Source organism: Orbicella faveolata, unplaced genomic scaffold (genome assembly GCF_042242905.1).
Source record: "Orbicella faveolata isolate gen_17 unplaced genomic scaffold, um_ofav_v1 contig_2, whole genome shotgun sequence".
NCBI classification, from domain to species: domain Eukaryota; kingdom Metazoa; phylum Cnidaria; class Anthozoa; order Scleractinia; family Merulinidae; genus Orbicella; species Orbicella faveolata.
In genome coordinates, this window is record NW_028301547.1 from 24,431,578 (window position 1) to 24,458,203 (window position 26,626).

At 40.8% G+C, this 26,626-nt stretch overlaps 4 protein-coding genes across 6 annotated transcripts; 2 read left to right on the forward strand and 2 right to left on the reverse strand.

Moving 5' to 3' along the window:
* The first annotated feature begins 840 nt into the window (after positions 1-840).
* Positions 841-2,849, forward strand: LOC110060294 (uncharacterized). The gene has a single exon (XM_020767053.2). It carries the CDS (start codon positions 1,047-1,049, stop codon positions 1,674-1,676), a length of 630 nt encoding a protein of 209 aa, XP_020622712.1. The 5' UTR covers positions 841-1,046; the 3' UTR covers positions 1,677-2,849.
* A 1,905-nt stretch (positions 2,850-4,754) lies between these two features.
* LOC110060282 (uncharacterized) lies at positions 4,755-9,843 on the reverse strand. Of its 2 annotated transcripts, none has more exons than XM_089288991.1 (5): positions 9,394-9,843; positions 8,960-9,024; positions 7,923-8,021; positions 7,225-7,371; positions 4,755-6,591 (listed from the first exon to the last, which is right to left on the reverse strand). In XM_089288991.1, exons 1-5 carry the CDS (start codon positions 9,684-9,686, stop codon positions 6,113-6,115), a joined length of 1,083 nt encoding a protein of 360 aa, XP_089145117.1. In that variant the 5' UTR covers positions 9,687-9,843; the 3' UTR covers positions 4,755-6,112. The 2 variants fall into 2 exon arrangements, with proteins under 2 accessions (XP_089145117.1, XP_089145116.1); XM_089288990.1 differs by having other exon boundaries at positions 7,923-8,033.
* Positions 9,844-13,345: 3,502 nt separating this feature from the next.
* Positions 13,346-17,792, reverse strand: LOC110060232 (uncharacterized). 2 transcript variants are annotated; one of them, XM_020766981.2, is made up of 5 exons: positions 17,284-17,413; positions 16,851-16,915; positions 15,766-15,876; positions 15,186-15,326; positions 13,346-14,555 (listed from the first exon to the last, which is right to left on the reverse strand). In XM_020766981.2, the coding sequence occupies exons 3-5, from the start codon at positions 15,794-15,796 to the stop codon at positions 14,080-14,082; spliced, it is 648 nt and encodes a 215-aa protein (XP_020622640.1). In that variant the 5' UTR covers positions 15,797-15,876; positions 16,851-16,915; positions 17,284-17,413; the 3' UTR covers positions 13,346-14,079. The 2 variants fall into 2 exon arrangements, with proteins under 2 accessions (XP_020622640.1, XP_089145138.1); XM_089289012.1 differs by having other exon boundaries at positions 15,766-16,973; positions 17,284-17,792.
* A 3,986-nt stretch (positions 17,793-21,778) lies between these two features.
* LOC110060313 (uncharacterized) lies at positions 21,779-24,541 on the forward strand. The gene has a single exon (XM_089289009.1). It carries the CDS (start codon positions 21,923-21,925, stop codon positions 22,658-22,660), a length of 738 nt encoding a protein of 245 aa, XP_089145135.1. The 5' UTR covers positions 21,779-21,922; the 3' UTR covers positions 22,661-24,541.
* Positions 24,542-26,626: the final 2,085 nt, after the last annotated feature.

The window sequence follows — 26,626 nt, forward strand, 5'->3', positions numbered from 1 at the left end:
CTTGTGGCAAGTCCATAAACCGCAAGGCCGGCGTTCTCAAATTCCTTCGGTTTAAAGAGTATTTCCGAAAAGTTCCGTTTTCGTGACGGATTAGCGTGAACGGTACGCCTAGCCTCCGGCGTACTGTGGACGGGGCTTCAATAAGAAACCTTTCGAGTGCTCTTGAAAAATTCCAAGTGGTTTATTTTGTTGGGGTTATTATGCACAGAATTCGGCGTCGAATGGTATTGATTCTAACTACACGATCGAGCCCCTTTTTGTAGTGCATGTAGTAATCAACTATTGATCAGATGTTGTTTATCATCTTCAGTGACTTAAAACAAGACTATTTTGATGTTTTTGCTACGATTTACAAGCTAATAAACGCGTTAAAAGTAACTTCTCAAATCCGATTGGTTTATCCCGCATGCTTCGATATCCAGCAATTGTTAAACAGTTTATGCGTCATTTGCATGCGCAGTTTAATATTGGGTTGTTACACTTCAACGAATTTCTTTTCTGTTTGAGGATCTAAAAACTAACTCAACCGTTGCAGTGCTTTTATTCATCCAAAAGTTCATAATACCCTTTGAATTTGTTCTTTCTCGTAGTATGATTACTTAATTGACTGATTGGTATAATGGCTCCGTGTTCGTGTCGCTCAATTCAGTGTGTATTCATACTACCACGACTTAATCAAATCTGACTCCTCAAACCTCGATGCAATCATTCGCGCATATCACAATTTCGTCCTATTAACTACTGCTGATCAATTCATAGACCCTTTTATTTTTAGTTTAATGACTGACCTTTGAACAGACACATGAAATTTGACGTCATGCAGTTATGAAGGTGGCTTTCCAATAAGGCCGCCGGTATTTTCAAAGTGCTTTAATATATTGCACGTGCACGAGATATTGTTTCTTCAGTGGTCGTAAAACCTGCCACGGCATGCTGTTATCGATGATAGTGGCCATATCTTAGGATTTTGTGTGATTAATCCTCTGATATTTCATTATTTTCCGCGGATATTTTCCGAATCTAAAAGTTTATCCACAGCTTGGACAATGGAAGCGAGCCGTAAAAAAGAACCTCTGGCACTTTTATCAAGGAACAACGCGAAAACTTTACTAGTGCGAAATGCAATCAATCAAGCGACACTACAGAAAGAGGCTCAACTACTGCAGAAAGAGAGAAACTCAGGAGAAAGATTATTTCTCAAGAAAAAGAAGCATATTTTACAAAGGCAGTCAAGGATCATTTCAGAAATGGGGCATCAAAGGCCGGTTTCTTCTTGCAGCTTACAAATGGAAAATGCAGTCACGAGATGGAACAGCGAAACAAATTTGGCCGGAGTACTGACTCCTCAACCAAGAAGGAAAGAGATTGATGGAAATAACAAAAGACGACTCGCGTCTTCTTCGTTTTCTTCATCCGATTTCGAAGGAGATGACAATGAGTCCACACCTCGGCCGAGAAGAAATACGTTCTCATCTTTGTCTCGCAGCAATTCGGTGATTTGTCTCCCAGATATACGTGCCACCTCGGCTGGATTAACGGGAGAAAAGAAAAATATTGAAAAAAAGCGTCTTTGGCGGCCGCCTAACAATGGGAAGACTGCAGAGGCTGTTTGTGCTCTCGATGAATGGAAAGAGCTGCGAAATTGTCGATATCTCCGCGCGTGTTCACCAGAGTAAGAACTAGATGGATGGCACGTGACGCGTCGCGTGATAACGAGCGCTTAACGAAAAACTCCGGAAAGACAGTATTCTTAGAGAACTTGAACTAGAAGGTTGGTCATATTTTCAAGTCGACAGGGAGGTTAATTTTGCAAAACTATCAAATGCTCCCATCGAGAGGATCCGTGTCACACGCAGACCGGCGATTTGAGAAAAAAATGGAATTGTTAATAATTTGCAGTCTGCTTTTGAAGCCAGTGGTATTTTTTTTTTAAAGTTAACAACCACTTTCAGTTTGTAACAAGGCATGTTTCGATCGTTCAACGATCGTCATCAGTTGAGAGTTCGTTTGCAGCTGTAAATTTAGTGCAACTGTTATGTAATAGGGTTGTGTTCCGTCGCTTGTTTGAATTGTGTCCTCAAATCGAATTTTGTGCTTCCTTGTACAAATGATTTCAAGTAAGGTCCTCTCAAGAGCCATTCATGCAGTGTAGTCTCAGCACGTTATACAGAAATAAGCGATTTCTCAGTTCGTATCAGTTCATCCCATTTTTAAATTGCTGCAGATTGTTGTTTCAAATACAAACAAACACCAAGAGGTCTCTAATTTACAAACTGTTGTTTAATGGAGATCATTAATATCAGAGTGTATTGTGCTCATATCTGAGTATTCCATTGAATCGGATCTAAGGACATCCGCTAACGATATTTGCCCACCAGATTTACATTTAATTAGCAGACAGTTGACGTTGCTTGCTTGCTATTTTAAAAGTTTTACAATTTGTCTATAAAATCCTTTTTTAATAATTACGAAATATAATTTACAATTTGGGCAAGAAATTTCCACTGATTCTATGTTCTCACGCCAATATCTGCACCTGTAGTTTGGAGAGTTTCAATCAAGTCGGTTTCCTTTGTATAATTTGTTAACATAACGAAGAGGAGGTTACAACTAGTTTAAAGCCCATAGTTCATCGAAGCTAGCAATTTGGGATCAGCAACGCATAGCAGTCTCTGACCAATAGAATGTTTGCGGCAAAGTTTGTAGATACAAGAATCCTTTACTCCGACCACTCACCGTAAACGATCATTTGTTCCTAAAATAAATATCATATAAAACTGAACTAAATAGTTGACACTACAGCAGCCCTGGTTTTACGATTAAAATTTTAGTTTGCATTTGTTTCCTCATGTATGATTATCTTCTTATTGATTTCTTTCTTTATGTAACATGAGCGGTAAGTTAAGCATACCGCTCACATTTCATTCTTTTTTTACTCCTTGTTCACTTTTAAAAAGGCCACTCTTCCTACTTGAAACAGTTTGCTTCCTTGCACGCGTCTTATCTGAAATTAGGAGATACCACAATTTACCTCGGGAGCAATTATATAAGCACGACAACTTATGAAACGATTAAACATAGGACACAATTACCCGTTTAGTCATCATTACTCATTTTATACTTGCGGGCGTTTAAAGATGAAACGTCATCATTACCCAACGATTCCTTGCGTTCGTTCAGCGATGAAACGTCATCGTTACCCAACGATTCCTAGACTACGAGTAGTCCCTCTTCCGCTTAGTCCGTCATGCGTTACGCGAAAGAAAACTGCGAGAAAAACATCGCCGCAAAAAAACTCGTAGACGATTCCGTATGGACTTTCAGTGATGAAACGTCATCATTACCCGTCAATTCCGTGCGGGCGTTCAGTGATGAAACGTCACCGTTACCCAATGATTCCGTGCGGGCGTTCAGTGATGAAACGTCATCATTACCCGACAATTCCGTGCGGGCATTCAGTGATGAAACGTCATCATTACCCGACGAACTATATGAACTGTATATCCTGACTGTAGATTAACCTTTATACCTTATTTCCTTCATATGCCTCTGTATCCTTTATATATAAGCGCAACCTTGAATTATTGCCTCCTCGGCGAAAGCTATTAAGCGTTTAATCTAAAGGCTTGTTGTTTGCTCTTTGCGGTTATATTAAACGTTTCGTGATTTCCCTTTATTTATCCAATGCTAGCCTTTGATGCAACTGTATACTTGTGCCGCCAGACCAAATTGGTGATCGTGTCTCAAATCTGGCCGGGAATAGGTGGAAATAATGACATCAGGCAAAAATGTAAAAGAGCGACTCAATAATACAATACAAAGATCAATGCTTCTGGCATGTTAACCCTTTGAACACCAACTACGCATATATGCGTAATTAATGGTCGTACCCTTTGCACCACTTGTGACGTCATCAATTTACATGTCATCAGATATTCTTGATAAGTAGATAGTAGTGCTAGGCTAGCCCTTTCCGCACAATGGTCAGGATTAGATAGCGACGACATTCCGACGTTGCAAATCGAAAAACAACGTTATCAGTTTTGGTGCAAAAACGGTGGTAAAATGGTCCGCAACGCCTATGATTGATCAAGGTCCATTTCTAGGCTTCGCCCGTAATTAACATCCAACTTTTCACTGCAGCCAGAAAGAATTGATTTTATTTAGCGTCATGGCAGCTAAAAAACCTGACTAAACGGTTAAAAACGATATTCAAGGGTTAAGTGAGTATCATCGTAAAATATCCTTTTATTTGGTAGTTAATATTGAAAATCATCGATACGATAGTTTTGGCAGAAGCAAAATCTGCCATATCGAAAATGGACCTAACCCAGTGCAAATTCGAGAGTTTACTTGGCGTCGTTAAGTTTCATAGGCTTCAATTCCTAGTGATACATAAATCCAATTACTGCAATGTTTATGGATTAAAAGACAAACAAAACACAAATGTTCCCGTAGCTGAAATCTGTTGGACGTTGCAAGTGACTAGAAAACCTGTAATTATATTAATATTTTTACGTTTTTCTGTAAGGCGGCATGACAATCCTTACTAAAAGGTCTTGGGACATTCACTAAAAATACCGCTATTCTAGCCGATCAGTCTTTTGGTCACCTGTAGCATGCATAAGAAAAGGCGAGTTTTAGTATAAATCTTCTAGCGTTCTATCACGAATGCCGTTCCCTATTTGGCTGCGCCACCCACTATCTATTTAATAGTTCACCACTAAATTTTCTCTGATTCTTATTGGTTTGAATTGATTACGTGACGCGATAGTGTTCATCCGCGGAGAGACACTATCAGCCCACAGTGCCCGTCCGAGGAAAGTACCCGGATGGATAGTACTCGTCCGTGAAACTATTTCTGTAAACAAGCGGGCTAATAGAAAGTAAACAATTGAAATTGTATTAAAAGGGTTTTTGTTTGTTTTGTTTTTCAAATTTTACATTTGGCGTTCACGGCTTTCATCTAAAAAAGTTGAAAAATTCAACATGATTTTTGAACTGGCGCGCGGAAGAAAATTTAGTGGTGAACAATAAAGACAATAGGGTGTTTATGTTTCGGAACTGTCGGTCTGATAGTTGCCCCTTGGAAATTCATGTTCTTAAAACTAGCATATTTGCCCTCGAAGCTTCGCTTCTCGGGCAAATATTTGTTTTAAGAACATCAAATTTCCGCGGGGCAACTATCAGCCGATAGTTCCTCGAAAGAAACACTCTATTGTTTATCTGTGATAGACAGGGAGTATATTGTAGCAGTGAGCTCTTGGTAACAAATTAAAATGACGGCCGCTTCTTGGCGTTTTCGAAGTGTTTTCAAAGAAGATTTAGATATAGTTTTGAACGACTAGTAGACTTAGTTGCGCCCTCATCAACTATCCGCGATAGAAATCTCGAGCTCATAATCTAATTGTTTAATAGTAACACGATTTTAAACCAATCAGCACGCGTATTCGCATAGGGCTATTTTCTAAATAGCGTATGTAACATGGACTAATACAAAGTAATTTTGTTAAGATGTCAGCGAACACTTACCTTTCCTCAACCATGCTTAGCCTGCGCAGCAAGCGTTTCCAAAAAAGCACTCGAAGGGAACGAAACTGCGAGCGAATGTGAAAAATAAGGTCCCCACTCCTTCCCCTTCTCGCGCATTCCCTTCCAATTTCTCCCCTTTCTTTGCTTACCTTAGACACGCCCCTTCGTTCGCCCGCTTGCTCGCTCGCTTGTTCGATCTTTCTACCTGGAAAAGGAAAAGAAACGGCTGCTACGCAAGCTAAACCATGCTTAGAAAAAAGGTAAAAACGAACGAAAGAAGGGATTTATTTTATTAACTAATTTTTGCAGCCTTTGCAGTTCCATCTTCAGCTGGACATAAGTATTACTGTCTATCGGTGCTATAATAATTTAATTCGCGTCAGCTTCTACAAAGATTAAATTTCCCTATGCTTAGTATTGGTACACAAGACGGACTGAATTAAAGCAGCACCTTCAATCTTCTTTCTGGCAATTTGTGTGTTTTGTAATTTTTCAAAGTACATTGTATCTCGTCCTCCTTAAAGATAAACTAATTTTTTTAACGGGGTAGTTCCACAATGAATTAATTTCAAAATGTTCTTTACTTGGTACAAACTGCGCATGTCAGTTCCCGACCCACAACATACGGGCCACACGGTAACACATAGCAGTGTCCTTGGACCGGGGTTAATTTGACTCCGCCTTGAGCTCCATGAGTAAACGGCACATATTCTGCATCCTCATCAACACAAATAAAATCAGCGTTTCCTTTACTCGAGAAACTCTTCGTCATGAGGTAGCCCCAGTACTCTCGTGTCCACCCAGAGGGGCATGCATACCTAGCAGGGATCATCAACTGACAACCACGTGACTCAACGTAGCACACTGCACATGGGGCGTCATAATTGTCGAGAGGTTTCTTGAACGGATTAAAATCACTCACGGCGTACTCGGCGCCATATACAGCGGAAGAAGAACCTTGCCAACTGTCATCGTACTTTGCGTATAGTGGCTGATCAGGAAGGCAGATATGGTTCGAGCCACCCCCAGTGTGACTGTAATAATTTCCGCCTATGCGACCTGGAAATGCAAAGAGGGTCTCAATGGGATGGTGGCTTTTCTTACTGCTAACAGTTCATTACTTTTCCTTAAGGTTAACAGGAATCTTGTAAATCGAATTACCTTTGTTTTAAAATGCTAAAAATTAGTTTTCACTGTGCAAGTAAATATATGGAGGAGATACATTTTTCAATGTTTCAAAAAGTAAACATTTTATATTGATAACTGTAAAGCATATCATGTTTTATAGGACCATAATGGAAAAAAGGTAAACAAGAATTATAAACTAATACAGCTTACTACTAAGTCTCCCGCTTTTCTTGTACTATCAAGTCACAAGACAAGGCGCAAAAACGTCTTGACAAGAGATGTGGAGACTTTCACTTCTGTGGCTAAAATTATTTTCGTTTACTACATATGCATTTGAAGCCTTGTTGACCAACAAATCAGTACGAGTCTCAGAAAATGACCTGCATGTCTTGTCTCGAAGGCACTGAAGGCACAATCAACGCGAGATTGTTGTGTAATCACAAGAAACTAAGGGTCTCAATATTTGAAGGAAGATCTCTGCTATGTCTGCCGGTTAGAGTCGATGCTCCGTATTTGCCTGTTCAAGTGCGCTGTTCTTACATCCTAAATCTAAACCTGCCTTACCTTTATACAACAGCCGTGCGTCCCCCGGGCATGATGTCCGCCCCCAGCGAATGTACACCACCCCTGTAGTCACATTGGTGTGATGTTCATTATCCTTTTCGCCGGGTACTCCGGGGGGGGCCAATTTACCTCGTTGTCCCTTGTTACCTAGCAACAAACAGCCTTTATTAAAGACTAATTTTGACTTTGAGGCGTATACTCTGTAAACGCGCAATACTACCCTAGGCTTTCGTTAAAAAAAAAAAAAATAAATAAAATACCAAGTTGGGTATTCAGCTGGACAGGTGTAGCCTTCCCTTCAAGCGCGTGTCCGTGTTCGTGTCCGTGTCCGTGTCGGTGTTCGTGTCCGTGTCCGTGTCCGTGTTCGTGTCCGTGTCCGTGTCCGTGTCGGTGTTCGTGTCCGTGTCCGTGTCCGTGTTCGTGTCCGTGTCCGTGTCGGTGTTCGTGTCCGTGTCGGTGTTCGTGTCCGTGTCGGTGTCCGTGTCCGTGTCCGTGTCCGTGTTCGTGTCCGTGTTTTTGTTCGTGTTCAGGTGCATGAATGTGTTTGGGCGTCACGATAGAATTATGTTTAATAATACTATCAGCGTGTGGTAGGGCCTTTGTCTTATCGATCTTTAATTCCTGGTGATGACAGTTTTTAGAGACAGTTCCTGACGTCTCTGCGTATTGAACGTATCACCTTGTTTATTCCGTTTCACCTTTTACTCCAGCAGGCCCCTGAGGTCCCATTTTGCCTGGTTCCCCTCTGTCCCCTTTTGCACCATCTCTTCCATCTCTGCCATCTCGTCCGTCACGACCTGATTTGGTACCTCAAAACAATCGAACTTGTTACGGAAATGGAGTCAGACTTGAAATAGTTCAGGGAAACCGCTCAAAAGGCAAACGTTCTCAGCTACCTGGCATACCTTATAGCTCAGTTAACTATTTTAACTTTTTGTACTAACTATTGTTTTCTGTACTATCATCATCATCATCATCATTATCATTATCATTATATATTACTCAATGTACTGATACATGTTACAGCCTTTTTGAAAATCTTGCTTGGAGTGAATCAAGCAGGTCAGGCCATTTTCTCTTGTTTCAAGTTTGAGGTGGCGGAGGCGGGGTGGGAGTTAATAGGGAGAGGTAAAGGTAAAGTCTGCATACGAGCCAAGTGGCCCACCAGGCCGGAGCTTATCCCGGTTTCTGTAGCAGGAAGCGACTAGGAGTATTTCTACTCCCCCCTGGATGGGATGCTAGTCCATCGCAGGGTTACCCCCAGCATTAAGTTCGCCGGTACCCATTTATACACCTGGGTAGAGAGAGGCATTGTGAGAGTAAAGCATCTTACCCAAGAACACAACACAATGTCCCAGGCCATGCCACAGGGATCGAACCCGGACCGCTTGATCCGGAGTCGAGCGCACTAACCATGAGGCCACCGCGTCTCCACAATAGGGAGAGGGGACTCAGTTAATAAACAAAACGTAAGTAGGTTAGCAGTTAATTACTGCTAATTATTTTTTTTGTGTGCCATGCTTCCATCAGTGGAGTGCTACGGTTCTCATCGAGTATCAGTATCTGTTACTACGAAGGCGGCCAAGCACCGGGTTCGAAATGGTGGTCAGAATATGCCGGTAAGGCCACAATACACCTTGTAATTTCCTCTTTTGGTTGTGGAGGAAAAGGGAAGGAGAGATTGGGGGTAAGGACCGTAGAACGGGAAGAGGGCAAGGGGCTCAAAATAACCCACCTCGAAATGCGGCCAGAAAACACGGATCCCCCGAGGCTGTTTCCAGTTTGGACACATTTAACAGCCTGCCAGAACAACATGAATATGAGTACAAGCTACGGCTGGCTGAAACTCATCAGAACCCTTAACAAGAAAGTAAAAATGAATTTAAGCATTTTAATTAAAGGATCCTCTCAATTTGACTTTGCTATAATAACCGCCATAATTCAGTGCTCTAGCCTCGGCTGATCTCTTTTCTTTAAAAGAACCTTTATTGTTGAAATCTATGTCTGATTTGCTTAGGTCAACACCCGCGGCGAGCGGAGTTTTCATTTTTTGGTCTGAACAAGGGTGACGCTCACAACTTTAGCTTCACAAACACACTAAGGGAAGTTAACTGACCTTTAACAAATACGTATTGTTTTACACAAGTACGCAATATCCAGCTCCTTTACCTCTGTTCTAACCATTCCACTTTGCTGCTAAGCTCTTGTAGCGAGGTTTGAATGGCGCGCTTGTTTCTCTCACGAACCTCACCAACATCCGTCAAGTCTTGTCTCGCTTCTTGATCATAAATCAGAGAGGAAGATCGGACGTCGCTCTTTTCCTTTTCGAGTGTTGCTATTCGACTGTCGATTCGGGACACAAACACCAGGAACGTCAAGTTGAACAGCATCAAGCAAACAGCAGTCACAACTAATACTAATGGTGATGACTGATGATGACCAGAGGAAGACCGAAAAACCATGGTTGATTCGACTTTCGAGTTACAAGCCTGAATTACAGGCGCCTGTTTAGATTCTTTGATCGGTTTCAAATTGCAACTCGTCTAGCCTGCGAACTCCGGCTGTCGCAAGTCTCCGCCGAAAATAACGGCGCGTGATATAAGAGACGATGAAACTGGATGCTCTCGCAGGCCACAACTCCTCAAAACCAAAACAAATGTCTTTTATGCTCTGTCGAGTGACGTCATTAAGCAGGGAATTCGAAGTGATTGTGACATGACGTCACGGACAAGATGAATCTTGAACTAGATAATTAAAACCACGTGTTTTAATATGGCCAAAGCTATATTTTGTATTAGTATAAATCTACTAGCGTTCCATCACGAATGCCGTTCTCTGATTGGCTACGCTACTCTGGGATAGATAGTGGGTAGCGTAGCAGTCTGCCCTTGTTAACAAAATGGCAGCCGCTTCTTTGCATTTTCGAGGTGTGAAGAGGATTTAGATAAAGTATTGAACGACTAGTAGATTTCTACTAAAACAATTAGATTATTCGCTCTCGATTTCTATGCGTGATAGAAATCTCAAGCTCATAATCTTATTGTTTATTAGACATTTATTAATAAGAGTGATGTCTGCATAGAGAGGTCAGGTCGATTCGAGAAGACAATGCAGTCTATCGACTTTCTAATATTAAGTGTATGATAGACACAAATTGTAAAGCCCAGTCTTCCCTTAAGCCCTCGGTCGATCTAAGTTGACGGATTAAAATCTTAAGCAAACAGTAAATTTACAAGAGTTAAAAGTTGAATTACTTTTCTTCCTCAAAACTGTAGTCAGTCACCTTAATCACTACAATTACCTTAATCAATACAATTCCATGGGAATGTTAATGAGAGTCAGTCAGTCATAAGATTAATCCGGCACGGACACTGCTTATTAACTTCGCCTATTTTTTAGCTAACAATCATAGTTAATAAATCACATATATCTTGCCGAACCATTTGATTGTCCCTGGTCTAATGTGCCAACACACCGGGGCGAGAACTACTTCTTCGACACGCGTTCCCGACGTACCTGCATGCACGTTTTTCATCACGTGCCGTAATAAGACGGTTCACATACCGTGAACATTACAAACAGCCAAAACTATTTCAAATAGTAAATTAACTGATTAATTAAATTCATCTCGACTCTCAGTGGCTTTATGGTTCCCTGGCAGAGCTTTTGGGCCGGAATGACAAAGACCATTATGTTTCCGAAGTTGATTTCAGTGTTTCTTGGCTAGATGTTAATTTTCTTTTAATTCTTTCACCCTCAAGCAAGTAACTAAAAAGCATCTTATATGCAGTTGGTTAATCGCCGAACCGAAAATGACGTATCTAAACCGACACACCGCCATTGAGAGCCCTCTATTGGTCGGGAAACTTATTCGAAACAATTGATTTCGAATCAATTACTTAAATATTGTATAGCTTCATTAACAACTGAATAGGCTCAAAATCAAATGCTCCGCGGAATGTTATTAACTCTGCTTCAGTTCAACTTTAATCCTCTAAATCACAACGAAGTCGGTCCAATTAACAGCATCGGCAATACGCAAAGACATAACTATTATAAACCCGAAGATGGACTTCGAAAAGGAAATGCAAAAGTCTTTGAGAGTTATCCGCCAGAATATTCAAGCTCTGAAGGGAAGAGATAAGAGGCCAGTCGACTTGAATGATTCGCGAATGAGAGTTAAACGATGGCGGCACTCTCTGATTCTACCAGCCCAGGGGACTTCTGCCAAGTTCGTAGAACAGCAAAGTACTCACAAAGAACGGTGTTTTAGTATCTAAAGAAGCGTAAAGATGAGGTTTGAGCATAACTGGTGAAAGGACAGTCTGAAGCAAGTCTGATATACCACGAATGACAAGCGCCACAAAAACAGTAGATCAGCAACAACGGCATATTTTTCAGACTACCAAGACCATCCAGCAAGCTGCTCTCTGAAATAACTGTACTGGAGGGGTTCTTGAACTGGGAGACTGCTGATAACAAATGAATGAATGCCTTCAGGAAATTAATTAATTAATTCGATCTATGTGATCTCCCAACGTATTTTTTAACAATTGTTGTTACTCTGCTGTTTTTTACGACTACTTGATATAGATAGTAAATAGACAGGAATCGTTTTTATACTTATATTATATTTTAATTTTAACAGTGCCCCCGATTAGTAAGCTTAAGGCTAGCTAGAAGACTAGACACTCAAATAAAGTTATTATTATTATTATTATTATTATTATTATTATTATTATTATAAAGAAATCTCAATCTCGGCAAAGCATTTTATTAACTCATTTTCGAACTTGTTCCCTGGTTGTGAACCGCTAATGGCAATATAGTGGAATCCCGATTTTTCGAACCTCCATGGAAACGAAAATTGGTTCGAAAAATCGGATAGGTCGAGAAATCGGGGATAAAATTACAGTGTTCGACTAAGGAGAAGGAAACGGCTTTTGGTTCGAGTTATCGGGGGGATCGAAAAAATGAGGGTTCGAGAAATCGAGATGCAAAATGCTACCTTCGATCACCATGGCAACAAAACAAATCATAGCAACAAAACCTTAAATGCGTCACGAGCCACGATCGGGGATCACTGGCCCTGTTATGAGTTTGATCGGAAGATTCAGTCTAAACTAAACACTTGTGAGTTGTACAAAACACGGAGTACAGAAAACGCTTGGCTTCAATACAATACAATTCAACCACTTCATTTGTGTGTCAAAACTACATTGTGTACCAGCCGACTGCCGCAGCAGGGAGCCTATTAATTAGGGACATCTAATGTTTAAAATGAAGATAAATATAAAATGACCATGAGAAATATTTGTATTAATGTTAAAGATTCTCCAACAACTTAAGCAACAAGCACTAGCCAGACAGGCAGTGAGCAGGTGTACTTTTGGAAGAGCGTAGCATACATAGTGTGCCTTTGCGAATCAGGGCCGTATTGTCTGAACACAGAAGGGTGTCTGACCACACACAGCAGGAGGGTCACGTCACGGCTCATTTCTTCTTCGGTTTTACATCTATTTTCTTGTCCCTCTTAATTAATTATTTAGATGCAGTTTTCATAGGGCCTTCATAGGGCCAGTTGAGCCCGAACTTGGTCGTGAAGAGTGCAGTGACGTCATAGAATAGCCCTCTTAGTACTTTGCCAACCTCCCAAGCTCCAAGCTTTACGCGCTCACCGATACAAGAGTGAATGCCTAACGACAAGATGGTTTAGATGGGAGAGCAGGATAGAGGATGGTAAAGCGCATTTATCATTTTCCTTTCTAAGAGACGAAAAATAGATGTAAACCTGTCACGGGGTTGTTAAATCAAGTTTGTGACTGAGTAGTGATAACTCTCTTGAATACCACGGTGCTAAAAATAGTCCTGTTTTAGGTTCACCTCACTAGTTTTAAAAAGTCTGCCTTCTCCACAGGCTTTTCTTAATTTTTTTTCTTAGCGCAAAGGGCGATTGGGAGACTGGCAGTGAGCAAAAGGGTGCGAGCGGGAGCTGGAAGCGAGTGAGGAGCGCGACCGCAGGGAGCGATGTTCGATCTCTCCGCCTGGAAAAGGAAAGGAAACGGCTACCACAAAGGCTAAACCATACTTAGTTTTCTCAGGCAAAAACGAACGAAATTGGTGGGATTTATCTATTCAGTAGCCATAATTTATTAAATAATTTTTCAGTTCCATCTTCAGCTGGACAGAAGTATTACTCTCTATCGGTGCTAAAATAATTTAATTCGCGTCAGCTTCTACAAAGATTAAATTTGCCCATGTTTATTACTGTGACATTCTTGCGTTGCTTTCTATTGTTTCGTTCTCTTTTCAAATCACGATATCCCAACGGGACAAATAATTTACATTTTTCGCGCGCGTACTTTTACGAATTTAAGAGCTACGGATTTTAAAATAGCTTGCAAATCCGTTCTATCAAATTGTGCATCGCCTACGTATCCAGGATCTGTTCAGTTTCTACTTTATCACTCTGGTTGATGTTCTTTAAGTCGCGTTTGTTGTGGTTTTCTTTATTATTCGCCTAGTTTCTTTCATTTATTATTGTTGTATTCATTTTCTATTTACTTGTCATTTTTTCGAGTCAAATTTCTATCCGTGTAAACAAAATAAAATCGTACGATGTTTGAAGTTCACACCCAGCTTGGTTCCCACTCGATTAATACTATGGCGAAACTGCAATAACAATTATTAGTACGCAAGACAAACTGAATTAAAGCAGCATCTTCAATCTTCTTAGTTTCTGACAATTTGTGTATTTTGTAATTTTTCAAAGTACATTGTATCTCGTCCTCCTTAAAGATAAACTGACATTTTTAACGGGGTAGTTCCACAATGAATTAATTTCAAAAATGTTCTTTACTTGGTACAAACTGCGCATGTCAGTTGCCGACCCTCAACATAACAGCCACATGGTAACACATAGCAGGCTCCTTGGACCGGGGTTAACTTGACTCCGCCTTGAGCTCCATGAGTAAACGGCACATATTCTGCATCCTCATCAACACAAATAAAGTCAGTGTTTCCCTTACTCGAGTAGCTCTTCGTCATGAGGTAGCCCCAGTACTCTCGTGTCCACCCAGAGGGGCAATCATACCTGGCAGGGATCATCAACTGAGAACCACGTGACTCGACGTAGCACACTGCACATGGGGCGTCATAATTGTTAAGAGGCTTCTTGAACGGATTAAAATCACTCACGGCGTACTCGGCGCCATACACAGCAGAAGAACCTTGCCAACTGTCATCGTACTTTGCGTATAGTGGCTGATCAGGAAGGCAGATATGGTTCGAACCGCCCCCAGTGTGACTGTAATAATTTCCGCCTATGCGACCTGGGAATGCAAAGAGGATCTCAATGGGATGGTGGCTTTTCTTACTGCTAACAGTTCATTACTTTTCCTTAAGGTTAACAGAAATCTTGTAAATCGAATTACAATTGTTTTAAAATGTTAAAAATTAGTTTTCACAGTGCAAGTAAATTTATGTAGATACATTCTTCATTGTTCCAAAAAGTAAACATTTTATATTGATAACTGTAAAGCATATCATGTTTTATAGGACCATAATGGAAAAAGGTAAACAAGAATTATAAACTAATACAGCTTACTACTAAGTCTCCCGCTTTTCTTGTACTACCAAGTCACAAGACAAGGCGCAAAAGCGTCTTGACAAGAGATGTGGAGACTTTCACTTCTGTGGCTAAAATTATTTTCGTTTACTACATGTGCATTTGAAGCCTTGTTGACTAACAAATCAGTATGAGTCTCAGAAAATGACCTGCATGTCTTGTCTCGAAGGCACTGAAGGCACAATCAACGCGAGATTGTTGTGTAATCACAAGAAACTAAGGGTCTCAATATTTGAAGGAAGATCTCTGCTACTGTCTGCCGGTTAGAGTCGACGCTCCGTTTTTGCCTGTTCAAGTGCACTGTTCTTACATCCTAAATCTAAACCTGCCTTACCTTTATACAACAGCCGTGCGTCCCCCGGGCATGATGTCCGCCCCCAGCGAATGTACACCACCCCTGTAGTCACATTGGTGTGATGGTCATTATCGCCAGGTACTCCGGGGGAGCCCAATTTACCTCGTTGTCCCTTGTTACCTGGTAACAAACAGCCTTTATTAAAGCCTAATTTTGACTATGAGGCGTATACTGTATAGACGCGCAATACTACCCTAAGCTTTCGCTCAAAAACAAAATAATAAAATACCAAGTTGGGTATCCAGCTGGACGGGTGTAGCCTTCGCTACAAGCGCGTGTTCGTGTCCGTGTTCGTGTCCGTGTCCGTGTCCGTGTCCGTGTCGGTGTTCGTGTTCGTGTCCGTGTCCGTGCTCGTGTCCGTGTTCGTGTCCGTGTTTTTGTTCGTGTTCGGGTGCATGAACGTGTTTGGGCGTCAGGATATAATTATGTTTAATAATACTATCAGCGTGTGGTAGGGCCTTTGTCTTATCGATCTTTAATTCCTGGTGATGACAGTTTTTAGAGACAGTTCCTAACGTCTCTGAGTATTGAACGTATCACCTTGTTTATTCCGTTTCACCTTTTACTCCAGCAGGCCCCTGAGGTCCCATTTTGCCTGGTTCCCCTCTGTCCCCTTTTGCACCATCTCTTCCATCTCTGCCATCTCGTCCGTCACGACCTGATTTGGTACCTCAAAACAATTGAACTTGTTACAGATATGGAGTCAGACTTGAAATAGTTCAGGGAAACCGCTCAAAAGGCAAACGTTCTCAGCTACCTGGCATACCTTATAGCTCAGTTAACTATTTTAACTTTTTGTACTAACTATTGTTTTCTGTACTATCATCATCATTATCATTATTATTATCATTATATATTACTCATTGTACTGATACATGTTACAGCCTTTTCGAAAATCTTGCTTGGAGTGAATCAAGCAGGTCAGGCCATTTTCTCTTGTTTCAAGTTTGAGGTGGCGGAGGGGTGGGGTGGGGGGGGGGGGGGGTTAATACGGAGAGGTAAAGGTAAAGTCTGCATACGAGCCAAGTGGCCCACCAGGCCGGAGCTTATCCCGGTTTCTGTAGCAGCAAGCGACTAGGAGTATTTCTACTCCCCCCTGGATGGGATGCTAGTCCACCGCAGGGTTACCCCCAGCATTAAGTTCGCCGGTACCCATTTATACACCTGGGTGGAGAGAGGCACTGTGAGAGTAAAGCATCTTGCCCAAGAACACAACACAATGTCCCAGGCCATGCCACAGGGCTCGAACCCGGACCGCTTGATCCGGAGTCGAGCGCACTAACCATGAGGCCACCACGCCTCCAGAATAGGGAGAGGAGACTCAGTTAATAGATGGTGGTGGCTGGGGGGGGGGGGGGTGAGGCTTGTTCAAACAAAACGTAAGTACGTTAGCAGTTAATTACTGCTAATTTTTTTTTTGTGTGCCATGCTTCCATCAGTGGAGTGCTACGGTTCTTATCGAGTATCAGTATCTGTTACTACGAAGGCGGCCAAGCACCAGGTTCGAAATGGTGGTCAGAATATGCCGGTAAGGCCACAATACACCTTGTAATTTCCTCTTTCGGTTGTGGAGGAAAAGGGAAGGAGAGATTGGGGGTAAGGACCGTAGAACGGGAAGAGGGCAAGGGGCTCAAAATAACCCACCTCGAAATGCGGCCAGAAAACACGGATCCCCCGAGGCTGTTTCCAGTTTGGACACATTTAACAGCCTGCCAGAACAACATGAATATGAGTACAAGCTACGGCTGGCTGAAACTCATCAGAACCCTTAACAAGAAAGTAAAAATGAATTTAAGCATTTTAATTAAAGGATCCTCTCAATTTGACTTTGCTATAATAACCGCCATAATTCAGTGCTCTAGCCTCGGCTGATCTCTTTTCTTTAAAAGAACCTTTATTGTTGAAATCTATGTTTGATTTTCTTAGGTCAACACCCGCGGCGAGCGGAGTTTTCATTTTTTGGTCTGAACAAGGGTGACGCTCACAACTTTAGCTTCACAAACACACTAAGGAAGTTAATTGACCTTTAACAAATACGTATTGTTTTACACAAGTACGCAATATCCAGCTCCTTTACCTCTGTTCTAACCATTCCACTTTGCTGCTAAGCTCTCGTAGCGAGGTTTGAATGGCGCGCTTGTTTCTCTCACGAACCTCACCAACATCCGTCAAGTCTCGTCTCGATTTTTGATCATTAATCAGAGAGGAAGATCAGACGTCGCTCTTTTCCTTTTCGAGTGTTGCTATTCGACTGTTGATTCGGGACACAAACACCAGGAACGTCAAGTTGAACAGCATCAAGCAAACAGCAGTCACAACTAATACTAATGGTGATGACTGATGATGACCAGAGGAAGACCGAAAAACCATGGTTGATTCGACTTTCGAGTTACAAGCCTGAATTACAGGCGCCTGTTTAGATTCTTTGATCGGTTTCAAATTGCAACTCGTCTAAAATAGCCTGCGAACTCCGGCTGTCGCAAGTCTCCGCCGAAAATAACGGCGCGTGAAATAAGAGACGATGAAACTGGATGCTCTCGCAGGCCACAACTCCTCAAAACCAAAACAAATGTCTTTTATGCTCTGTCGAGTGACGTCATTAAGCAGGGAAGTGATTGTGACATGACGTCACGGACAAGATGAATCTTGAACTAGATAATTAAAACCACGTGTTTTAATATGGCCAAAGCTATATTTTGTATTAGTATAAATCTACTAGCGTTCCATCACGAATGCCGTTCTCTGATTGGCTACGCTACTCTGGGATAGATAGAGGGTAGCGTAGCAGTCTGCCCTTGTTAACAAAATGGCAGCCGCTTCTTTGCGTTTTGGAGGTGTGAAGAGGATTTAGATAAAGTATTGAACGACTAGAAGATTTCTACTAAAACAATTAGATTATTCGCTCTCGATTTCTATGCGTGATAGAAATCTCGAGCTCATAATCTTATTGTTTATTAGACATTTATTAATAAGAGAGAAGTCTGCATAGAGAGGTCAGGTCGATTCGAGAAGACAATGCAGTCTATCGACTTTCTAATATTAAGTGTATGATAGACACAAATTGTAAAGCCCAGTCTTCCCTTAAGCCCTCGGTCGATCTAAGTTGACGGATTAAAATCTTAAGCAAACAGTAAATTTACAAGAGTTAAAAGTTGAATTACTTTTCTTCCTCAAAACTGTAGTCAGTCACCTTAATCACTACAATCACCTTAATCAATACAATTCCATGGGAATGTTAATGAGAGTCAGTCAGTCATAAGATTAATCCGGCACGGACACTACTTATTAACTTCGCCTATTTTTTAGCTAACGATCATAGTTAATAAATCACATATATCTTGCCGAACCATTTGATTGTCCCTGGTCTAATGTGCCAACACACCGGGGCGAGAACTACTTCTTCGACACGCGTTCCCGACGTACCTGCATGCACGTTTTTCATCACGTGCCGTAATAAGACGGTTCACATACCGTGAACATTACAAACAGCCAAAACTATTTCAAATAGTAAATTAACTGATTAATTAAATTCATCTCGACTCTCAGTGGCTTTATGGTTCCCTGGCAGAGCTTTTGGGCCGGAATGACAAAGACCATTATGTTTCCGAAGTTGATTTCAGTGTTTCTTGGCTAGATGTTAATTTTCTTTTAATTCTTTCACCCTCAAGCAAGTAACTAAAAAGCATCTTATATGCAGTTGGTTAATCGCCGAACCGAAAATGACGTATCTAAACCGACACACCGCCATTGAGAGCCCTCTATTGGTCGGGAAACCTATTCAAAACAATTAATTTCGAATCAATTACTTAAATATTGTATAGCTTCATTAACAACTGAATAGGCTCAAAATCAAATGCTCCGCGGAATGTTATTAACTCTGCTTCAGTTCAACTTTAATCCTCTAAATCACAGCGAAGTCTGTCCAATTAACAGCATCGGCAATACGCAAAGACATAACTATTATAAACCCGAAGATGGACTTCGAAAAGGAAATGCAAAAGTCTTTGAGAGTTATCCGCCAGAATATTCAAGCTCTGAAGGGAAGAGATAAGAGGCCAGTCGACTTGAATGATTCGCGAATGAGAGTTAAACGATGGCGGCACTCTCTGATTCTACCAGCCCAGGGGACTTCTGCCAAGTTCGTAGAACAGCAAAGTACTCACAAAGAACGGTGTTTTAGTATCTAAAGAAGCGTAAAGATGAGGTTTGAGCATAACTGGTGAAAGGACAGTCTGAAGCAAGTCTGATATACCACGAATGACAAGCGCCACAAAAACAGTAGATCAGCAACAACGGCATATTTTTCAGACTACCAAGACCATCCAGCAAGCTGCTCTCTGAAATAACTGTACTGGAGGGGTTCTTGAACTGGAAGACTGCTGAAAACAAATGAATGAATGCCTTCAGGAAATTAATTAATTAATTCGATCTACGTGATCTCCCAACGTATTTTTTAACAATTGTTGTTACTCTGCTGTTTTTTACGACTACTTGATATAGCTAGTGAAAGAAATCTCAATCTCGGGAAAGCGTTTTATTTACTCATTTTCGACCTTGTTCCTTGTGTGTGAACCGCTAATAACAATACAGTGGAATCCCGATTTTTCGAACCTCCATGGAAACGAAAATTGGTTCGAAACTAGTCCGAGAAATCGGGGATAAAATTGCAATGTTCGACTAAGGAGAAGGAAACGGCTTTTGGTTCGAGTTATCGGGAGGATCGAAAAAATGAGGGTTCGAGAAATTGAGATGCAAAATGCTGCCTTCGATCACCATGGCAACAAAACAAATCATAGCAGCAAAACCTTAAATGCGTCACAAGCTACGATGGGGCATCACTGGCCCTGTTATGAGTTTGATCGGAGGATTCAGTGTAAACTAAACACTTGTGAGTTGTACAAAACACCGAGTACAGAAAACACTTGGCTTCAATACAATACAATTCAACCACTTCATTTGTGTGTCAAAACTACATTGTGTACCAGCCGACTGCCAAAGCAGGGAGCCTATTAATTAGGGACATCTAATACTTAAAATGAAGATAAATATAAAATGACCATGAGAAATATTTGTATTAATGTCCAAAGATTCTCCAACAACTTAAGCAACAAGCACTAGCCAGACAGGCAGTGAGCAGGTGTACTTTTGGAAGAGCGTAGCACATATAGTGTACCTTTGCGAATCAGGATTAATGTACTCCTGGTAAGTTGAAAATAGCACCGTGATCATCGTTTCGACATTGCTATTCCGTGTACATCTCTTAACACCTTCTAAGATCCCTATATTCTTGTAACAAAACAAACAAACAAAAAAAATATCTACTGCGCATGTTTGTGAAATGACAACTGCGAGCGAGTTGTGTGCGCATTTGACATATTTTGTCTTCTTGAATAAAATCCCAATGTTGTCAGACCCGTATTGTCTGAACACGGAAGGGTGTCTGACCACACACAGCAGGAGGGCCACGTCACGGCTCATTTCTTCTTCGGTTTTACATCCATTTTTCTTGTCCCACTTAATTAATTATTTAGATGCAGTTTTCATAGGGCCTTCATAGGGCCAGTTGAGCCCGAACTTGGTCGTGAAGAGTGCAGTGACGTCATAGAATAGCCCTCTTAGCACTTTGCCGACCTCCCAAGCTCCAAGCTTTACGCGCTCACCGATACAAGAGTGAATGCCTAACGACAAGATGGTTTAGATGGGAGAGCAGGATAGAGGATGGTAAAGCGCATTTATCATTTTCCTTTCTAAGAGACGAAAAATAGATGTAAACCTGTCACGGGGTTGTTAAATCAAGTTTGTGACTGAGTAGTGATAACTCTCTTGAATACCACAGTGCTAAAAAATAGTCCTGTTTTAGGCTCACCTCACTAGTTTTAAAAGTCTGCCTTCTCCACAGGCTTCTCTTATTTTTTTCTTAGCGCAAAGGGCGATTGGGAGACTGGCAGTGAGAAAAAGGGTGCGAGCGGGAGCTGGAAGCGAGTGAGGAGCGCGAGCGCAGGGAGCGATGGGAAGATGATTTCCTGCATTCCTCCTCAGTAATTAATCATTATACTTTTTACTAGCTATCGCGCGGGGGACGGGGGCCGAGACAGTCCTTGATATTCAATAAAGCTTGTTTGCTAATCAAATGACGTATCCAAATAATCAAAATTACCTCTTCCTTCACCGCTTCATTCCAGTGGAGTCAAGGCTTTAAACGTTTTAATACTGCTGTTTTCGAACTCGCACAACAATGGTTCATCAGTGCAAGAGGATCTAGGGAGACAACTCTTGATCAATCACCGTAAGTCTAAGTAGTCAATGGATCGAGAAAAATGGCAGAACTATTATTTCCAAGCCACAATTAAGCAGTTACTCCAGCAAAATACCATCTGAAACAAAGAGGCCGCACTGGAAAGTAAATATTTTTGCGTCTGCATATTAAGATTTTTTGTTGACAGGGACTTGAAGCTGTTGCAGTCATTTTTTCGTGCTCTCGCTATTCTGAAAATAAAAGTGATTTGACATCAATTTGGGTGTGGGCTTGTCTTTCAGCGTGATTTAGATGACAGTTTGATTAGCATGTTGTGAAATCTTGACGTATATCATTGTAGTGTCTGTCTACACAAGACAGACGTTTGGTTAAACCAGGGACGCGAGAGTGAAATAATTAAGTGGAAGTTAGCTACTTAAAGCAAAATAACTGAACTTTCCACTGTGAAGTAAACTTGCAAATGGAAGCTAGGAAAGCTAGGAGCAATCTTCTGGACGAGAATCCAAACCAGCGGAAGATATCAAGGGGCTTGGTGCGACATGTCTTAACGAAAAACACCAACGATCGAATTGCGCTGGGCAAAGTAACTCGGCAGCTGGATAAGGAAAGAATAGCGAAAGAACTGGACTTTCAGCAACAGAAGCAGAAACTTTTACTTCAGAAGTTTGAATCCCAAATGAAAGAACGTTCTGGAAAAAATGGTCGTGATTCGGAAATGTGCAATGACTCGGCCTTGCAAAGACTGGCGGATTTGCAAATCGGCGCATCTGGAAAATTTTCGACCCCGCGCTGCAGGAGTTATTCCGAGCTTGGGCCATCCAGTTTCGAGTTGCGGGGATCGAAATGTCCAGTGCAGTACCGCGATGTACATGAAGGAAAGGAGGCGACCGTGAGAGAAACAGTCGAAAAAGATGGAGACATAGTGAGAAGGGCTACAGAGAATCCAGGTCGCATTGCAGAAGAGGAGAAGCTTAAACGCACCAGGACATTGTCAGACATATTACCGCCGCTTATTCTCCCACCAATACACAAATCGTCCGCAAGTCCATTACAGAGGAGGAAAAATTCCGAGATCCAGCGAATAAAAGCGAATGCAGCTGTAGGCTACGAGGGCGTTGGGACGAACCAGACAGCAGTTTTGACTCTCGTAGATGATTTGGGGGACTGCCGATATCTTAGGAAAGGTAAATTTAGTTGAAATCATCGTCAACAAAACCTCTGATTTCGTGATCACAGGTGATTGCAATGTTTCTAAATCTGTTTTAGCATTATTATCTCGTCGTGGTTTCGTAAAATCTAAGAATGGCAGCAAAGGTGTGTAGTTCCATGTTCTGGATTAGTGTATTCACTATTGGAAATAAATTTGGAAAATAAATATTTAATAAAGAGTTACAGTTCTAATTGTAGGTTAATTATTTAATTAGGGACGGACCATTAGAAAAGTGATGGGGGTGGGTGGGGAAAAAGCAAAAAAAAAAAAATTCATGCAAGGGAGGGTGAGTGCAAAAAATATTGTGCAAATAAGTGAGGGAAAAAAATTTCTGCAGAGTGAATTGCAATGTCGGGCTTACAAACTGTACCCGTCTGAATGGCAACTTGGCAGTCACTTTATACTGCAGTTTTAATTTCTTACGGTGGAACCCCCATTCACATGGTTTTCTCCACAATTAGGAAAATCGACATTGTTCCCTTTCAAGGCTGATACATTTTGTGCGTAGCAACCTCATCATAGACGCTTGTAGCCAAACACCCTTATAGAGAAACCCTTACGGATAACCATGGCGTAAAAGTGTTAAAAAAAAAAAATGTGCTATTAACAACCAGCCAGCTTGATTCGTTTGCAAGCACATACCGTGTTTTGAAAGCCTAGAAATGTAGGAGTGATTTTACAACTGACGCCCTTAGTATGGGCTGTTTCAATCTAGCTATTGTTTCAATCTATTTTAGGTTTTCGACAAAGTAAACGACGCATTAACATTCAAGTCTGTACAGACAAAGTAACTCGCGTGTCAGTAAAACAATTATGAGAAAGGCGGTCTAAAAATGATAGATTTGGAAAGCATGGTGAAATCTTTGAGGTTGGCCTGGCTAAAACGACTATTTAATGATCCAAATGCAACATGGAAGACGTATTTACTTCATCTGTTAGAGTCCGTAGGAGGACTGTTCTTTCTTAATTGTAATTTTGAAGTTTCTGATTACACGATATGTTCTCAATTCTACCACGAACTTTTGTTATGGTGGTCGGAGTTCCGCGAATCTTTTGCTTCAGAAAGTGATTGGAAAAATATTGTTTGGAATAATAAAGAGATTCGAATAGACAACAAGCCGGTTTATTATAAAAATTACTTTAAGTCGGGAATCATTTACATACACGATCTTCTATTTAACTTAGATACAATAGACTCCTATAACTATTTTTTGAACAAAATCGACAAAAGCAATTTTCTACAATGGGCGGGCCTCCGTCATTCTATACCTTCACATTTAAAAGAAATCAGCCTAGATACACCAATCACATCTACATCCCTTACAATTGAAAATAAAATTTTCGATATTAAAGACAAAAAATCAAAGATTATTACTCGCTGCTGGTTTCAAAAAAAGCTCAACCTCCTAATATTATCCACAAATTGAAGAGTGATTTTAATTTCACAACCCAACAATTTAGAGAAATCTTCTCGTTACCACATTCAGTTGCACTGGAGTCATATGTCAAGGCCTTCCAATACAGAGTAATTAATTCTATTCTCTACACTAACAGCAAACTATGCAAAATTGGATTTAGAATTAATGATGCATGTACTTTTTATAATGATGAACCTGAGAATTTATATCACCTTTTCTGTGAATGCCCTCACTCCAAAACGTTCTTGACTGATTTCGAATCGTACTGGTGCCATCTATCGGATCAGCCAATCCATCTTTCTGCACAAAACGTTTTATTTGGAGTTTTATTGAAACAATGTCCTTTATCAAATTTATTAAACTATTTCATAGTAATTGGAAAATTATTTTTGTGGGACTGCAGAAGAAGCCAAACGCTTCCTAAAATTCAAGGACTGCAATCAAAACTTAAGATTAAATATGAAACTGAAAAAAATATCAACAAGAAAAACTTCTTTGAAAAGAAATGGGTGCTCACTCCAATATAATTAATTATGCCCATCTTATTTTATTGCCTTTTTATTTTAATATGAATGTATCTTTTATTCTGTTGCTCATTGCTTTAATATGAATGTAAGTAGCATCAGTAATCATATTATTTTGTAAGCGGTGTAAGAAGTGGTATCGTAAGTTAAATAAGTAATCGTATTGTTTTGTAGAGTAAGTTATGCAAATTGTATTGTTGTAAGTAGCACCTGTAATTGCATTGAATTGTATATAGTGTAAGTAGTGCGTAAGTAATTGAATTGTATAAAAACGTTTTGTCGGTAATGTAATGGACTTTAGTGGTGTATTACCTTTGTAAATAGTGTAGGTAGACGTACCATTGTTTGTAAGTAGTGTGAATCAGAATTAAAGTGTCAAAAAAAAATTATCATTCAAGTCCAATCGATACATTAAATTCATCGGCTGAAAATTGCGGAAAACGCAACAAAAATGCTTAAATATATCGGCTGAAAATCGTGGAAAACGCAATAAAAATGCTTCAATTTTGCAAATTTTTCTGGAAGGAATGCCCTCAGACCCCCCTAGTTGAATAGGCCCTTCGATCCCATATTTGCTACTGAACGGTCACTCACAGAACCCTAGCTTAAACCTTGATTCACTGCATGCTAAGAACGCATTTTATTGCCAGGGTAATGAATCAATAAAATTGATATTTCCCTAAACATCAAACCAAAAAAGCAATGCCGCCCCACTTCAGCCAAGAGCACTTGGATGTGTCTGATACATGGTTATGTTTCCCCCGAGTATAATTTTGACAGGAAAGCAAAACGACTGTGTAAAAGTTGAAAAATATTTGGTTGACCTTGAAGCCTGTTCCAGGCATTAAGATTGCGGTGAGTGTCAACTTAAGGTTGCGGCAGTAGAATATTTCCCCCTCCAACTCCCCCCCTCCCCCCCCCCCCACCCCACAAAAAAGAAAATAATAAATAAATAAATTCGTGCAAGGGACTTGCCCAGGAAGAAAAAATCCTGCAGAGCTAGGATTTTTTTCTTATGTGCCGAAGGATCTTATCAAGAATTTTACCACCTTAAAAAAGTGCAAGAACAAGTTTAACTGTCTGATTTATAATTTTTTTTGTTAATGAACTGAGACCAAGTTTCAAAGTACAGTCAGACTCAATTAGTTCGAAAGTTTTTAATCATTTTTAATTATGTTATTCTTGCAAGCATTTTATTGTTCTTAACACTCTTTTTTGCATTTTCATACTTTACTGTACATACTTTTACTGCTTTGCTTTATATTTATACTTATGTAAAAAATTTTATCTTCACTTTTAAGGTTGACAATGACCAAACTTCGGTCAAAAGCACAAGGATCAAAATGTTTCCTTTTTCTTGTGCTTGCGCTGATGCTTGCGTTTGCGCTGCAACAGCTGAGAACGAAATACCGCTCAGGCGTAACACAAGCGCAGCACAAGGGTATTTGTTACACGTGGTTATGTTTCCCCAGTGAAAACACTGGATCCAGATTACCTCGCGCCTAAACAATTTGGAATGTTCGGATTATTTTGCTTGTGCTTGTGTTTGCGTCTTATTTCGTTTTCACTTGGGTCATCCCTATTGCTTGTGCTTGTACTTGCGTCGCTAGTGAAAACCATTTTGTTACAGCACATAGAGACTGGCAGTCTACCTTACACTACACGAGTTTCGTTGCCAGCCTACAGCTACGTATACCGTTTGTACATGCACATGTTAATGATTGTTACACTTGCTATTAATGTTGTTTGACGTGGCGCCCCTTGATTCTGCCCATCCACCTCTCAACCAGCAACAAAGTCGGAGTTTAGTATACTTTTAGGTCGAGTTCGAAAGTAAAAGAGATTTACCATTTAAGGAGTGTTTCCGTTATCGGTCAGCGCTGAACAAACTCACGACCTGTATTCTTGGGGCAGACAAAGCCTCGCGGGCTCTGCCTCTGCGAATGTGATTAGATTGGAGCCTCAGTATGTTCCTTGTAATGTAGGCTTGCAAAATGACGATACCTAATTAA

Bases quoted from the DNA above. Each gene is read 5' to 3' on its own strand.
- LOC110060232 (XM_089289012.1), bottom strand. From the start codon at position 15,796: ATGGGACCTCAGGGGCCTGCTGGAGTAAAAG. The intron at 15,327-15,765 runs GTGAAACGGAAT...GTTTGTTACCAG, and splicing joins GGGGCCTGCTGGAGTAAAAG to GTAACAAGGGACAACGAGGT. The intron at 14,556-15,185 runs GTAAGGCAGGTT...TTGCATTCCCAG, and splicing joins CGCACGGCTGTTGTATAAAG to GTCGCATAGGCGGAAATTAT.
- LOC110060294 (XM_020767053.2), top strand. From the start codon at position 1,047: ATGGAAGCGAGCCGTAAAAAAGAACCTCTGGCACTTTTATCAAGGAAC.
- LOC110060282 (XM_089288990.1), bottom strand. From the start codon at position 9,686: ATGGTTTTTCGGTCTTCCTCTGGTCATCATCAGTCATCACCATTAGTA. The intron at 9,025-9,393 runs GTAAAGGAGCTG...TTGTTCTGGCAG, and splicing joins GTGGAATGGTTAGAACAGAG to GCTGTTAAATGTGTCCAAAC. The intron at 8,034-8,959 runs GTGGGTTATTTT...GATTGTTTTGAG, and splicing joins TTTTCTGGCCGCATTTCGAG to GTACCAAATCAGGTCGTGAC.
- LOC110060313 (XM_089289009.1), top strand. From the start codon at position 21,923: ATGGAAGCTAGGAAAGCTAGGAGCAATCTTCTGGACGAGAATCCAAAC.